Source organism: Trichomycterus rosablanca, chromosome 26 (genome assembly GCF_030014385.1).
Source record: "Trichomycterus rosablanca isolate fTriRos1 chromosome 26, fTriRos1.hap1, whole genome shotgun sequence".
NCBI classification, from domain to species: Eukaryota; Metazoa; Chordata; class Actinopteri; order Siluriformes; family Trichomycteridae; genus Trichomycterus; species Trichomycterus rosablanca.
The window spans coordinates 2172684-2185462 of NC_086013.1; the positions used below are offsets into that span (position 1 = coordinate 2172684).

Below are 12779 nucleotides of genomic sequence, written 5' to 3' on the forward strand. Positions count from 1 at the left end.
AAAAATGGCCCTCCTGCTGTGGAGATTTTAGGGGGTACAATAACAGAATCTTGCCCCTCTGCCTTGCCATTTATGGCCGGCACAGGAGGCATGGAGGCTCAGATGATATTTGTGCTGTGTTCCTCCTAACTAACACTCACTTGCACCCTGTTGAGTGTTACTTTATTCCAGGTGGAAGTGTTTCTATTACGGTTTCCTCCTCACAGACTTGCCAGCTCCTCTGTTGGTAACCTGCTTACTTTTTTCTTTTTTTCACTCAGCATGAGATGATATTGTAGGTTCGTTTTCCGACATTGGCAAGGGACCACTGTTCCATATGCGTGGGAGCAGTCAAACTAGCCATATTTTTATGAATATTGAGAATTCACCAAAGGAATTCAATTAACCCAGCATATCTGGGAAAGCCCATGATAATAATATTGGTATGAGTGGAATGGTGTGAGTGTGTGATGGCCTGTGATGTCTGTTTTTTATGTCTTGCACCCTGGATAGGCTTTGTGTTCACTGTCACCCTGACCAGGATATAGAGTTTCCTGGAGGTAAATAAATAAATCAATGAGACCGTTTTAAACAAAGATTAAATGTTTAATCATTTTTACAGTATTTTTTAAGAATATACATTTTCAAGCAGGAATCATATTTAAATAGATGTTATATTAGGCTGTTATGTTATATTATGTAATGGGATTAGGTTAAGTTTAGGGTATCCAGAAGCTGGATCAAAGAGTTTCAACTATGTGATACAAATCTTCATGTTCCTTGATGCTCCTACAGCCTTCACAAACCAAGTGTAATCACACACTGCCTGTTCTTCACTATGTCGCATGCTTCAATCTCGCGCCCAAGCGACAGAAAACCAATAGGAGGGCGGATGCCAAAGCATCTTGAGCGATGGCAACGGAAGCAGAATGTAGTTTTGCACTCGGGGCATTTAATGTTGGGGCAGCCCACTCCATTGTGTGTCAACAGGGCCTTGCATTGTGGGCAAGCTCTGAAATAGGGGCATCCTCTCGCAGAGCTCTTTGGGTCCGTGATCTCTTTATCAGACAACAGGGCAGCACGCAGGGCGCAGTTTGGCAGCGTACAGGTGCTCTGCACCGACAGGTTATTTGGCCATTCTCTCTGGCACGCCCAGCAGAAGCGATACACCCGTTGTAGTGATTTAGAACAAGGCTGGCACACAGCACACTGGCCGCCCAGTTTCTTGACGTCCGACTGGTGGCAGATCGGGCACTGGAGTAAAGAAAAGAAGTGAAGAAAATGGACAATTAGAATGTTCCTTGTACTTACTGTTGGATTTTATTCCATCATCTCCATCATCTATTACTTGCCACATGGACTAAGTATGCCCACATCCCATTCTCTTAAAGTCAGTTATATACAGAGTTTATGTAGCTTATGTAACTGTGCCAGTATGCCAACACCAACTGAAGCCATCAGAAGTGACATACTATTTTAACTATGTTTGGGACAAACACTCACTCATCCAATTATTTACATAGTCACTTACGTAGAGAACTGCGTCATCGCTAATCAGTCCCTTTAACACAGTGCGTTAAAATAGCCGCCGATAGCCTAAGTCTCCTGCAGCTCCCATTTCAGTCTAGTGGCTGAAAATAGCGCCACTGAAATCCACAGAAGGTGCTCAGAACTCACCTTTGGTTTGGAGGAAGGAAGACTCATGATGATGATGATTCTCGGCTGAGCCTACAGATATAGAAACCAGGCCAAATTAACTTACCAATTATTTGCAGAACATTGAATGGTTCATTTATTTTCCTTGAATAAGTAACTCATCATGACTGGGGTTGGGATGGTCTGGCTCCAGTCAAGAACACATTTCTTGGCAGTAAAACACCACGAACAGAGCACCAGTGTACCACAGGGCAACACAACCCTAAACATTTCTGTACTCACACCTACATTTAAACTGAAAGTCACTATTCTTTATCTACCTGAACTTATCTGTGAAGGTCCATCTAACAAACATGCCACGGTAAACGTCACTCAAATATATTTACCATTTTGATATTTGATGTGAACGTTACCTGAATCTCCTGACCCGTCTGAATGACTGGATGTGTTGTGTTCCAGCCACAAACAATTACATAAATAATAAAGGTGTGTTTTAATATCAAAAACATTCATACAACAACTTAGATATGCTGCTAAATGTTAGTTTTGTTGCTTTTGTGGTGTGTGGTGATTTTGATCATAATTAATCAGAGCTGGTGATTTATTTCTCTGTATTTATTTTGCTCTTTCATTCTTTCCGCCTTTGTTTCCTTCTTTCAGACTTTCTTTTCACTCTCTGTGTATCTTTTATTGTAAACTTAAAATATATAGTCAAAGGCACAACAGTGATCCTTGTTGTCCTGTTTGAACCTAACAGCTTTCATTTTTACAGAACAGCAACAGATTAGACCACACAGCCAAAAACAAATCAACATTAACGAGTAAAAAAATGAAATCAAGCACATAAGTGTAAGAGAAACATTTTACCTTCAACTACTAAATCTTAAGTATTGATTACTGATCCACACGATCCTCCGTCTGTTTCCGAATCTGTAGTTTTACTGTACACACAGAGAAATAAGCTGCTGTGCTGAGGGGAATTCCTGAATTCAACTTTTGCTTTCACTTTTGTTTTTCAGGTTTACTACCGTCCTGATTTAACTGGTTTTCTTTGTCAACAAGCAAGTGGGAAAACGTTTGATTATTTTTCAACCATCTAAACCATCTTAATTAACTCTTGATGCATGCTCAATAATCCAGGTACACAAATCCACAAAGTTGAATCAGTTCATTATTCACCACCAGCTCAGACTGAAGAAGTCACTTGGATGAGTGATGAAACGTCTCTACAACAAACTTGTGTCCAGATGAACTGATTCAACTTTGTGGACATCTAAATTAACCGTATTTGTAGACACATTGTCCATCCTGATACTAATCAGGTTTTCCCTTGTTTGGTTCATTATTTTATTTGCTAGTGTTTTTGATTATTTCTTTCTGTGTTTTCTTTCTTCCCTTTTGTTTCTTACCTTGTGATTTCTTTTGTTTTCATGTTTTTTGTGTTTTAAGCATTGTTCATTATGAACTTTGCTCTCTCTGCCACTGTGATTGTGTTGTTCTTTCTTCAGTACGTCATGGTGGCACACTGGGTAATGTTAGTGGCAGAGTTTTGTATGTTCTTCGGTGTTTGTGTCCTACAGTCTCCTCCCAGCTACAAAAACAACACTGGATCGTACTTGTGTTAGGCCTATTTTTAAATAATAATAGGCAAGGTATTATAAACGTGCTCTTAGCGCCGCCTGGTGGTTATTAACTGTACTGCGGTTATTAGACTCGTATTCGGCTGCGGCTCATATACAGTATAATCGTTTTTTTTGTGCACTTATTAAATACAGATACAATTCACATAAACAGAACAGCGTTCCACCTGTTATTGATCACGAACTACCTATCAAACATACACGCTTCCAAAACCAGGATGGCCGAGTGGTTAAGGCGTTGGACTTAAGATCCAATGGACGCATGTCCTCGTGGGTTCGAACCCCACTCCTGGTATCTGTTATACAATTTCTGTTTATCTCCACGCAAACTGTCTGTCTGTCAGTGCCTATTAACCTCAAACAAAGAATCTGATTCCCTGCTGTGGTATTAGGCTTGGAAAAGATGGTTTTCAGATGACCGCAGCATACACTGGTAGTGGATGCACAACATCAACATGGGTCCTGAGAACGCCTTCGTTTACTGTCGATGAGGATCATGGAGTCCTCCCAAAACAATGCAGATATTTGATGAATTGCTTTAAATCACCGCTAAATTTAAGTTGTGTGTTGCCCTACAATGAACAGTTGGATGATCCAGGGTGTTTTTCTGTCTTGCACCATGCTTTCAGGTGGCACCAGATCCACCTATGAGTCTGAGCACCGAGATCATTCTTCCCTGAAGGTCTCAGTGAACGTACATGTGTTTTTCTTTACAATCAGAGGTGTTAGTATGCATGACTGTCTATATTTTTTATCTTTATGTACAAACACACTCTGAGGGGACTGATGACACATGTTTTGTGCCCATCAGTTCTCACTGTGTTTCTATATGTCATAAGCTGAAGTACAGCAGATAGCCAGTAGTGTCACCAACTGACTCATCCAGATTCATTCAGTCTGCTGGAAAAGTAGAAGCATTTCAGGGGTATATCAGTAGTTCTTTGGCTTCTTAACGTTTTAATTTCCTCTATTATATGTCTGTGCGAATTGTGAGGAGGCAGAGCTTGTGTGCTTTTATATAATTTATTTTACCCTTTGGGACCTGAATCATAAGAAGTGTCGATCTTCTTACCATATAGCCAATATGCAAACACATTTTGCAGTTGTGAACACATAAAACTGTAGCATAATATTTTCTAGAATAATTCCCTATCTGATTTACAGTCCTGGACAGACACACTCAGATAGAGAAGCAGGACCAAACTCTGTGAGAAACCTGACTCATGTCTGATAATTACAGTAGTGACGGATGCTGTGTGCTGATAAAGCCGCTGTTAATCTAAACAAAGCTCTCATATCTGTGGATGGCAGAAGAACAGACACGCTTGCACAGCTTGTCCTTACAGTAAAGGTGAAAGTACAGTTTTTGATCTACACAGTTATGTAAGTATCTGATGCCCATAACCTTCTCGTTTTTCTTCTCAGTTGGGGTTTCTGGTGACCAGCCTACATTCTTAGTTTTATTTTACTCTGTATTTTATTCATTACACAAACCAAAACCAGATCATATTATAATTTTTCACTATAGATAATTAGCCTTGTTTACAGTTTTGCAATTACATGGCAATGTCTTAAAATGCTCTCCTAGCATTTCCACACTTGTTTTCTTTCCTCAGTCAGGTTAAATCTAGTTCACTTCTCATATTTGTTGTACACAAAAGTAGTTTTACCTAAACAAAAGCTAAAAGCAACCATTTGTACCCAAAATATATACATTTTACACATAGAATAGACATGTAAATATGCAGCATTTGTACTCAATTAAGAAGAAATGATTTTTAATCTCTTTAGAGATCAATTATGATGAAGTTAAATGTGCAATTAAACAAAATTATTGTATAATAAGACATAATATAGTAGGATAAAGTTAAATAATACCAAATCGAATCGTGTTGTTAAGGGATTTAGATTAAAGATTGGTTTAAAATGTAGAGTTAAACATATAAGTATAAGGGGAGGCACAGTGGCTCGGTGGGTAGCACTGTTGCTTCACAGCAAGAAGGTCCTGGGTTTGATTTCCAGGTGGAGCGGTCTGGGTCCTTTATATGTGGAGTTGGCATGTTCTCCCCATTTCTGCATAGGTTTCTTCCGGAAGCTCCGGTTTCCTCCCACAGTCAAAAGACGTGCAAGTGAGGTAAATTGGAGATACTAAATTGTCCATGACTGTGTATGTGTTTGAGATTAAACTTGTGAACTGATGAATCTTGTGTAACGAGTAACTACTGTTTCTGTCAAGAATGTGTGTAAAACATGACGTTAAAATCCTAATAAATAAATACAGTATAACAAGGCAGCAGTCTTTTATTATCAATGTACCTATTGAATGTAGCCTGTGTTGTATCTGATGAATCTTTTCTAGATAATTGATCAGGTCTTATATTCTTGGCACTTTGCTCACGAAGTGACACGTACCTCTAGTCTTTGACCGGTCTTAATCAATTTTTTTGTGCTTCAGAGAGCAGGATGTGCCGAAAACAGAGAAGTTTTATGCTCTCACCCCCCCTATATGGAGTTGTTCTGTACCAAGTGTTGTTATAGGGATTTTCATCAAGCACACCTGTTTACTTTATTTTCTCATGAAATATGAATTCATATTTGGTATTTGTCTATCAGGTGCAGTATTAATAAGTAAATAATATTACACTTTCTTTACACTTTCTTTAAACATGTCTTGCTGACATGAATGCACAATTCCTGTGCATTTACTTACTATATGTAGGGCAGTCGTAGCCTAGTGGTTAAGGTACTGGACCGGTAATCAGAAGGTCGCTGGTTCAAGCCCCACCACTGCCAGCCCCCAATCGCTTTGGATAAAAGCGTCTGTTAACTGCCTAAAATGTAAATCTATCATGTGGTATGTGCAAATATAAATTCAGCAAATACATGAATTAATATAAGGAGCTCTAAGATTTGTAGACAAATACCAGCTTTAATGTTCCTATTACATTCTAATTAATTCATTCTAATTGTAATTAAACGATATTATTCATTGTGTGATCATTTCTGACCAATAGGAGCAGAGTGTGGCTACAGTGGGCGTGGTTTGCATATTAATGAGGCAGAGCTCTTGCCCGGTTTAAAGGAGCGTGCGCGCAGAGCAGAGCTGAGTGAGGAGGTCAGGTCAGTTCAGGTCAGTTCAGTGAGGTGAGGTGAGGGGAGGTGAAGATGATGATCATGTCGGAGTTTCTGTTCGGCGGGTTCGGATCGGTTCTGACTGTTCTGGGAGGAATAACTGCACTTTATTACCTGCTGAACTGGTCGTGGAGGTGCTGGCAGGGATTCAGGGTTTACCTGCTGTCCAAAATCTGGCAGACGGACCTGAGGCAGTACGGACAGTGGGCAGGTAAAGCTGATACACCTGTATGGTGGTGTGGGTGTGAGCTATTCTGCTGTTATTACTGTCTAATTACTTATTACCACTTTATTTAGTGTTATAACTTGCGTTTAATAATATTTAAGCCGTAAAATGGTTTATTTCTTTAAATAAATGTATAATATCTGTGAGTTTAAATATAAAAGTTGCACTACAATTTAAGCGATTAGGGTTTAAGAGCCTTGCTCAGGGGTCCAATAGTTTCAACTTGGTTTTGTTTTTGGATTAAATCAGCGACCTTAAGCAAGGTCCTTAACCCTCAATTGCTTAGACAATACACTGTCACAGTACTGTAAGTTGCTTTGGGTAGAGCGCCTGCTAAATGCCAGAAATGTAAATGTTTAATAAAACAATAATGAAATATGTATCGACATTTTTGCAAGTTTTGTGACTGAATGAAAAAAAAACCCTCTAATTTCTTTGTCCAAAAAGGTTTTATGTGTACTAAAATATGAAACGTACATCTATAGTAACTCCTGTACAAAAATACAGCTGCACATTCAGCGTCTTGACATTTTAGATACACATTAGATAGTGTAGAAAGTTCTACTTACATTGTCTAGATTCTCTTAAAACCATAAATGTCATTTCAGGTCCCTTAATTATCTGTACAAACATTTCACTATAATTAAACCGTACATGGAACAGTGGTCTCTTTGCCCTGGTCAGTAAGAACTGTTTTAATATGCAGAGAGTAAAAAGATCTGGAGTTTTGTGAAATTCAGATATTATGGTCATTATGACCTAAGGCATGTTTGGAGGAGAAAATGGGAGGCATCTAAAGCCCAATATTACTGTACCTGCTGCTGAACAGTTGGTCGCACAAAACGGGGCTGAATTCTTCAACACAACCTTAAACCATCAGTCGGAGGACTGAATTTTGGAAGCTGGGTGTTCTATTAGAACAATGACCTGGAATATACATCGAAACTGGATTTGAAATGGCTAAATAACACTAAATTGGACTTATTTAGCCTGTACTTAAATCTGTTGGATGGATGTGGACTTTACACTCAACTGAAATGTTCATTTACAGTTATTTTACCGATTAATTAGTGTTTTTTAAGCGTGTGCCTAAAAGAGACAGAACCGGCTGGTCCTGCTTACTGGGTGATGATGTAAACATCCTGCTCATGACAAATATTGAACCAGATGATTTGAATAAATGTAAGATTAAGAGCAACAGAAAGCTGAACCTGTGGGCGTGTTTCTGATTGCCGTGATAATAACATGCCATCCTGATACCAAACATGATACAAAGATTATAATCACTGCGTCATCTCAAAGTGCTTAGACAAAACCTGAACATTTTCTTCTTGTTACAGTGGTCACTGGAGCGACGGCGGGAATCGGCCGAGCCTACGCCGTAGAGGTTAGTCGAGTCTTCATTTATACTGATTCTGAAGAAAATCCACATCCCACTTGTAGTTGCCTGAACAATGTCTGTCACTCCAGCATCCCTCATATCTCAGAGTACAATCAGAACAAGCTGAATCTCAAGAATTCGAACCCAATTAATCCCCTGCTGTGTTTCGTTTATCATTTCTTGAAGGCAGTAAAAAACAGAAGCCTCAATTATGTAGTAAGAACATGTCATTGGAACAAAATGTTCAAAAGAGGTAGGCACACTTCATTTAAAGGTGGTCAGTACATTTTAGAAACAGACAACATGAGTTACCAAACATCCCAGTTCACAAACTGTTCCTAAAGTGTCCTGATACAGCAGATACATACCGTCTTCCTGTGTGGTGTGTGTGTGTGTGTGTGTGTGTTAGCTGGCCAGGCGAGGTTTGGACATTGTCCTGATAAGTCGATCACAGGAGAAACTTCACACCGTTGCCAGCGAGATAGGTGAGTGACCTCTCAGAAAATGCAGAGCAGGAATACAGACACACATGGTCAGTTAAATACAGACACACATGGTCAGCTAAATACAGACACACATGGTCAGTTTATTTAATATGTTGGCATGTTCTACAACCTTCTTATTAAATATACATGTAGTATGTATATGTAGTATTATACATTATACAGTTATTATAGTTATTGTAGTTATTATACATAGCTATTACCATTCCCCTTTTGTCTTATTATTGTTATTATCATGTATTTAATACTATGTATATAGACCTAATACCTATATGTAAAGTTATAATTATTATACTATCCATAGATATAAGTTTACTGATGTTTTTTATTGCACAGTGCTGCTATTTGATCTATCTATCTATCTATCTATCTATCTATCTATCTATCTATCTATCTATCTATCTATCTATCTATCTATCTATCTATCTATCTATCTATCTATCTATCTATCTATCTATCTATCTATCTATCTATCTATCTATCTATCTATCTATCTATCTATCTATCTATCTATCTATCTATCTATCTATCTATCTATCTATCTATCTATCTATCTACCTACCTACCTACCTACCTACCTACCTACCTACCTACCTACCTACCTACCTACCTACCTACCTACCTACCTACCTACCTACCTACCTACCTACCTACCTACCTACCTACCTACCTACCTACCTACCTACCTACCTACCTACCTACCTATCTAAAGAATATAAAGGTTCAGGGTTGATCTGATTATGTGTGTATTGCAGAGTCACAGTACGGCAGGCAGACCCGTATCATTCAGGCGGACTTCACCAAGGGCCACTCCATCTACCCAGCTATCGGAGAGCAGCTCAAAGCCCTGGACATCGGCATTCTGGGTAATACAGCGACAATAAGAAGAATAAAGTTAAATGATCATGAACAGCAGCTGATTATTAAACATTTCATAACTCTCTCTTTAGTGAATAACGTCGGTATAAACTATGCTGGCATGCTGGTGAATTTTCTAGACGTTCCAGACCCGGAGAAGGTAGAGCGACGTGACCCGTTTCAAATATGTTCCAAATTGCATTTTCGATAATGGTATGACCAGTGTGCTTAATCTTCACAGAGAATCACCGACGTGATCAACTGTAACATCCTGTCTGTCACTCAGGTACCGACTGTTCCTTCTACTGATTATTTAAAACTAAGAGAGAAGTGATGCAGACATGATGCTAAAAATGTTTATACGGTCATTTCAGATGAGCAGACTGATTTTACCACACATGGTCAAGAGGTATGCACCGTACCACAACTCAATAATAAAATCATTCTATTTAATTAAACCGATGCTGGAATTAATGTGTGTGTGTGTGTGTGTGTGTGTGTAGGGGTAAAGGACTCATCATCAACATGTCATCAGAAGCAGGTTCTCAGCCTCAGCCGATGCTCACGCTGTACTCGGCTACAAAGGTAACAAACGTTCACCGGTCACTCAGGAAATGATAGTAACAGGCATCGGTCGTGTATTGTATTTCCTAACACGTGGGCAGCACAGCAAGAAGGTCCTGGGTTCACGGGAAGAACATGCAAACTTTACACACAGAGACCCTACTTACAGACCCTACTGCTCCACCTGGGAATCAAACCCAGGACCTTCTTGCTCTGAGCACAAAGCGAGATCTGTAAAGACCTGGTCTCAACCTAACTCAACATTTTTAGGATGAATTAAAGTCTGAACGCGAGACAGGCCTTCTCCTGTCTTTTCTTTTCTTCCAACATCAGTGCCTGACCTTATTGACTATTAATCAGATGAGTACGAATTCCCACAGTCACACACCTTAATAGTCTAAAGGCAAGGCTTCCCAGAAGAAAGGAAGAAAGGAAGCTACAAATGACAGACAAAGCAATTTGAAATAAACATTATCAATTTTGATAATGTGACGTCCAACAGGCTTATGCTCTGGTGTCCTAATACTTTTGTCCTTAGTAGTCCATAGTATATGATGTATTATGTCAACAAGTTTGAATCTTAATGAAACAAGCACAAATAAACAATCTGTTCTCTCCTACAGATATTTGTGACGTATTTTTCTCGGTGTCTCGATGCAGAATACAGCTCCCAAGGAATCACAGTTCAGGTAGAATAAACATGCCAGATATAAAGAAATTACTCTTATTATACGTACTGTATATTGTCTTAATTATTTAAAGTACAAATGTTTACTGTGTCTCTGTTGTGTTCTGTTGTTTTAGTGTTTGGTTCCGTTCATGGTCTCCACTAACATGACCCACAACATCGAGGTGAATCCTCTGGTAAAAAGTGCAGCATCTTATGCACGAGACGCTCTGAACACTGTGGGGTACAGCTCCTTCACCAGCGGCTGTGTTACACACGCCCTACAGGTACACACACACACACACACACACTTTTTAAAATATGAACTGTGCTACCGGCCTGGCTAGACACCCAACAGGCACATTTGGCCTTGCCTGAGAGAGTCTCCACATCGCCATTGCAAAAACTTCGTGATCTGTCTACATAGAATCATTAACATCATCCTACACTCCTGAGAAGAGGGCGTGTCTAAATTCTTAGATCCCTTCAAATGCTCCTACTGAGGCGCCTTAATTCTGAGTGATAATCTGACTGAATAATGAGGGAGCGTCCGGCGCTACAAACATGGCAGACGGATAAAATGCGGAGCAACCAACGGAGTTCTTTTCAAATGTAAACAAATTGTCATTGATGTTTAATTTGTATAAAGGTGTAATTATACGAGGGAGGTTCGGTCAGGGTTAGCTGGCGTGGTAGTGGGTAAGCTAAAACTGAGATGACGTAATCGCCGTGTAAGTAGTGTGTCTGAATAATCTGCCTTACAAGTTCTGTGTCTTATTAGAATGCTCTCTACCGAGGGAGCTGATCAGGTTTTCAGACATACATGGTACGGCTATCTGTGAGATTCCACCACAGGCTGGTGTAAAGAAGTGTGAGGCGACTTCTTGAAGTGTTGCTCTCTGGGTATAGTTGATAATCCCACAGCCACAAGCCAAAATCTTGTAGAAAGCCATGCCTGAAGAGCGGAGGCTGTTATAGCAGCCGACTTCCTATAAATGCCTGTAGTTTCGAAATGTAAAATCCAACCAGCTCCTGGTCAGGTGTCCACATTCTTTCAGTCATGTATTATATGTCTGTTAGATCTAATCTCTTTCCGTGTTTCCCTGCAGCACATCGCTCTGTCCATCTTCTTCCCGTCCTGGCTGCGTCTGTCCCCGCTCATCGTTCGCCACACCGAGAAATACGCACAGAACACGAGGCAGCAGCTGGAGGACAGAATGGCCGAGTGCTGCAGGAAACAGGAATGATTTAGGACCACGTGCACCAAATCCAGACCGATGACCTCCAACCGATACGATAATGTTGGCATATCGAGACGCGCCAGGCAGAAATCATGTGACCTTCCATGAACGAACTGAACGAGAAACCTGGCGTGACCAAAAGATCTCAACGAATCCTGCAAAAGATCCAGTCCCGTCCAATCAAAGCCTGGTGTGAAGGGTTCCGACGATAATCCACATTAAAACAATGAATTAATCAAATGATAATGTCCACAGCTCACACTGTATGGCTGAAAGTACGTGGACACCTTGCCGTGTACAACGGCTTTCAGTCTGTAGGTTCACTCTTGAGGCCATTATGATTATCATAATTATAAAAATACTTGCTTGGCTCAGATAAGAAGCTATTTATTTATTTTTATTATTATTATTATTATTACATTTTACATGGACACAAATATCTACAGCAGAACTGCTATTATTTATCAAGACCACAAACTTAAATACATCAAACACACAAAGAATCCACGATGTAAAATGTTCTATAGGAACACAAATGTGATGGTTTTAAACTCAGCACATATTTATTCTATGTATAAGGAAAATAGAAGCTCAGGGTGGCGCGGGGGTCATTTACACACTCCTACTCTATAGCATAAATAGATGAAGTGAGTGTAGAAGAAATAGGCACATATATAGGACTCTTTATTATTTATATAATTTATTGTGTACATTCTCTGTATAATGTAACTATATTTTCTAAATGCAATATAATGTGTATTATTTAATCAAAGCACCACTTTTATATATATATATGTATAACATTAAAGCTGTAATAACTCCCGAGTGCAAACGTTCTCATTTCTGTGGTTCGTTTATTTATTTATTTATTTGTTAATTTTAAAGTTACAGATGAAGCCGCATGTATTTCAGTATTTATCTTAATAAAGCAC

At 39.4% G+C, this 12779-nt stretch overlaps 2 protein-coding genes and 1 non-coding gene across 6 annotated transcripts; 2 read left to right on the plus strand and 1 right to left on the minus strand.

The window, feature by feature from the left end:
* Positions 1–606: 606 nt before the first annotated feature.
* On the minus strand, positions 607–8391 carry si:ch211-284e13.9 (uncharacterized protein LOC566600 homolog). 4 transcript variants are annotated; one of them, XM_062988812.1, is made up of 4 exons: positions 3045–3249; positions 2503–2576; positions 1657–1707; positions 607–1233 (listed from the first exon to the last, which is right to left on the minus strand). In XM_062988812.1, exons 3-4 carry the CDS (start codon positions 1681–1683, stop codon positions 778–780), a joined length of 483 nt encoding a protein of 160 aa, XP_062844882.1. In that variant the 5' UTR covers positions 1684–1707; positions 2503–2576; positions 3045–3249; the 3' UTR covers positions 607–777. The 4 variants fall into 4 exon arrangements, with proteins under 4 accessions (XP_062844882.1, XP_062844883.1, XP_062844880.1 ...); XM_062988813.1 differs by lacking the exons at positions 2503–2576; positions 3045–3249 and adding an exon at positions 7449–8391; XM_062988810.1 differs by lacking the exons at positions 2503–2576; positions 3045–3249 and adding an exon at positions 7203–8391.
* On the plus strand, positions 3488–3570 carry trnal-uaa (transfer RNA leucine (anticodon UAA)). Its single transcript has one exon. It is a non-coding gene; the product is annotated as a tRNA-Leu (tRNA).
* Positions 6370–12679, plus strand: hsd20b2 (hydroxysteroid (20-beta) dehydrogenase 2). Its single transcript, XM_062988809.1, has 11 exons — positions 6370–6618; positions 7974–8020; positions 8424–8499; positions 9273–9383; positions 9468–9535; positions 9617–9661; positions 9750–9784; positions 9879–9960; positions 10563–10628; positions 10744–10893; positions 11716–12679. Exons 1-11 carry the CDS (start codon positions 6441–6443, stop codon positions 11851–11853), a joined length of 996 nt encoding a protein of 331 aa, XP_062844879.1. The 5' UTR covers positions 6370–6440; the 3' UTR covers positions 11854–12679.
* The last annotated feature ends 100 nt before the right edge of the window (positions 12680–12779 follow it).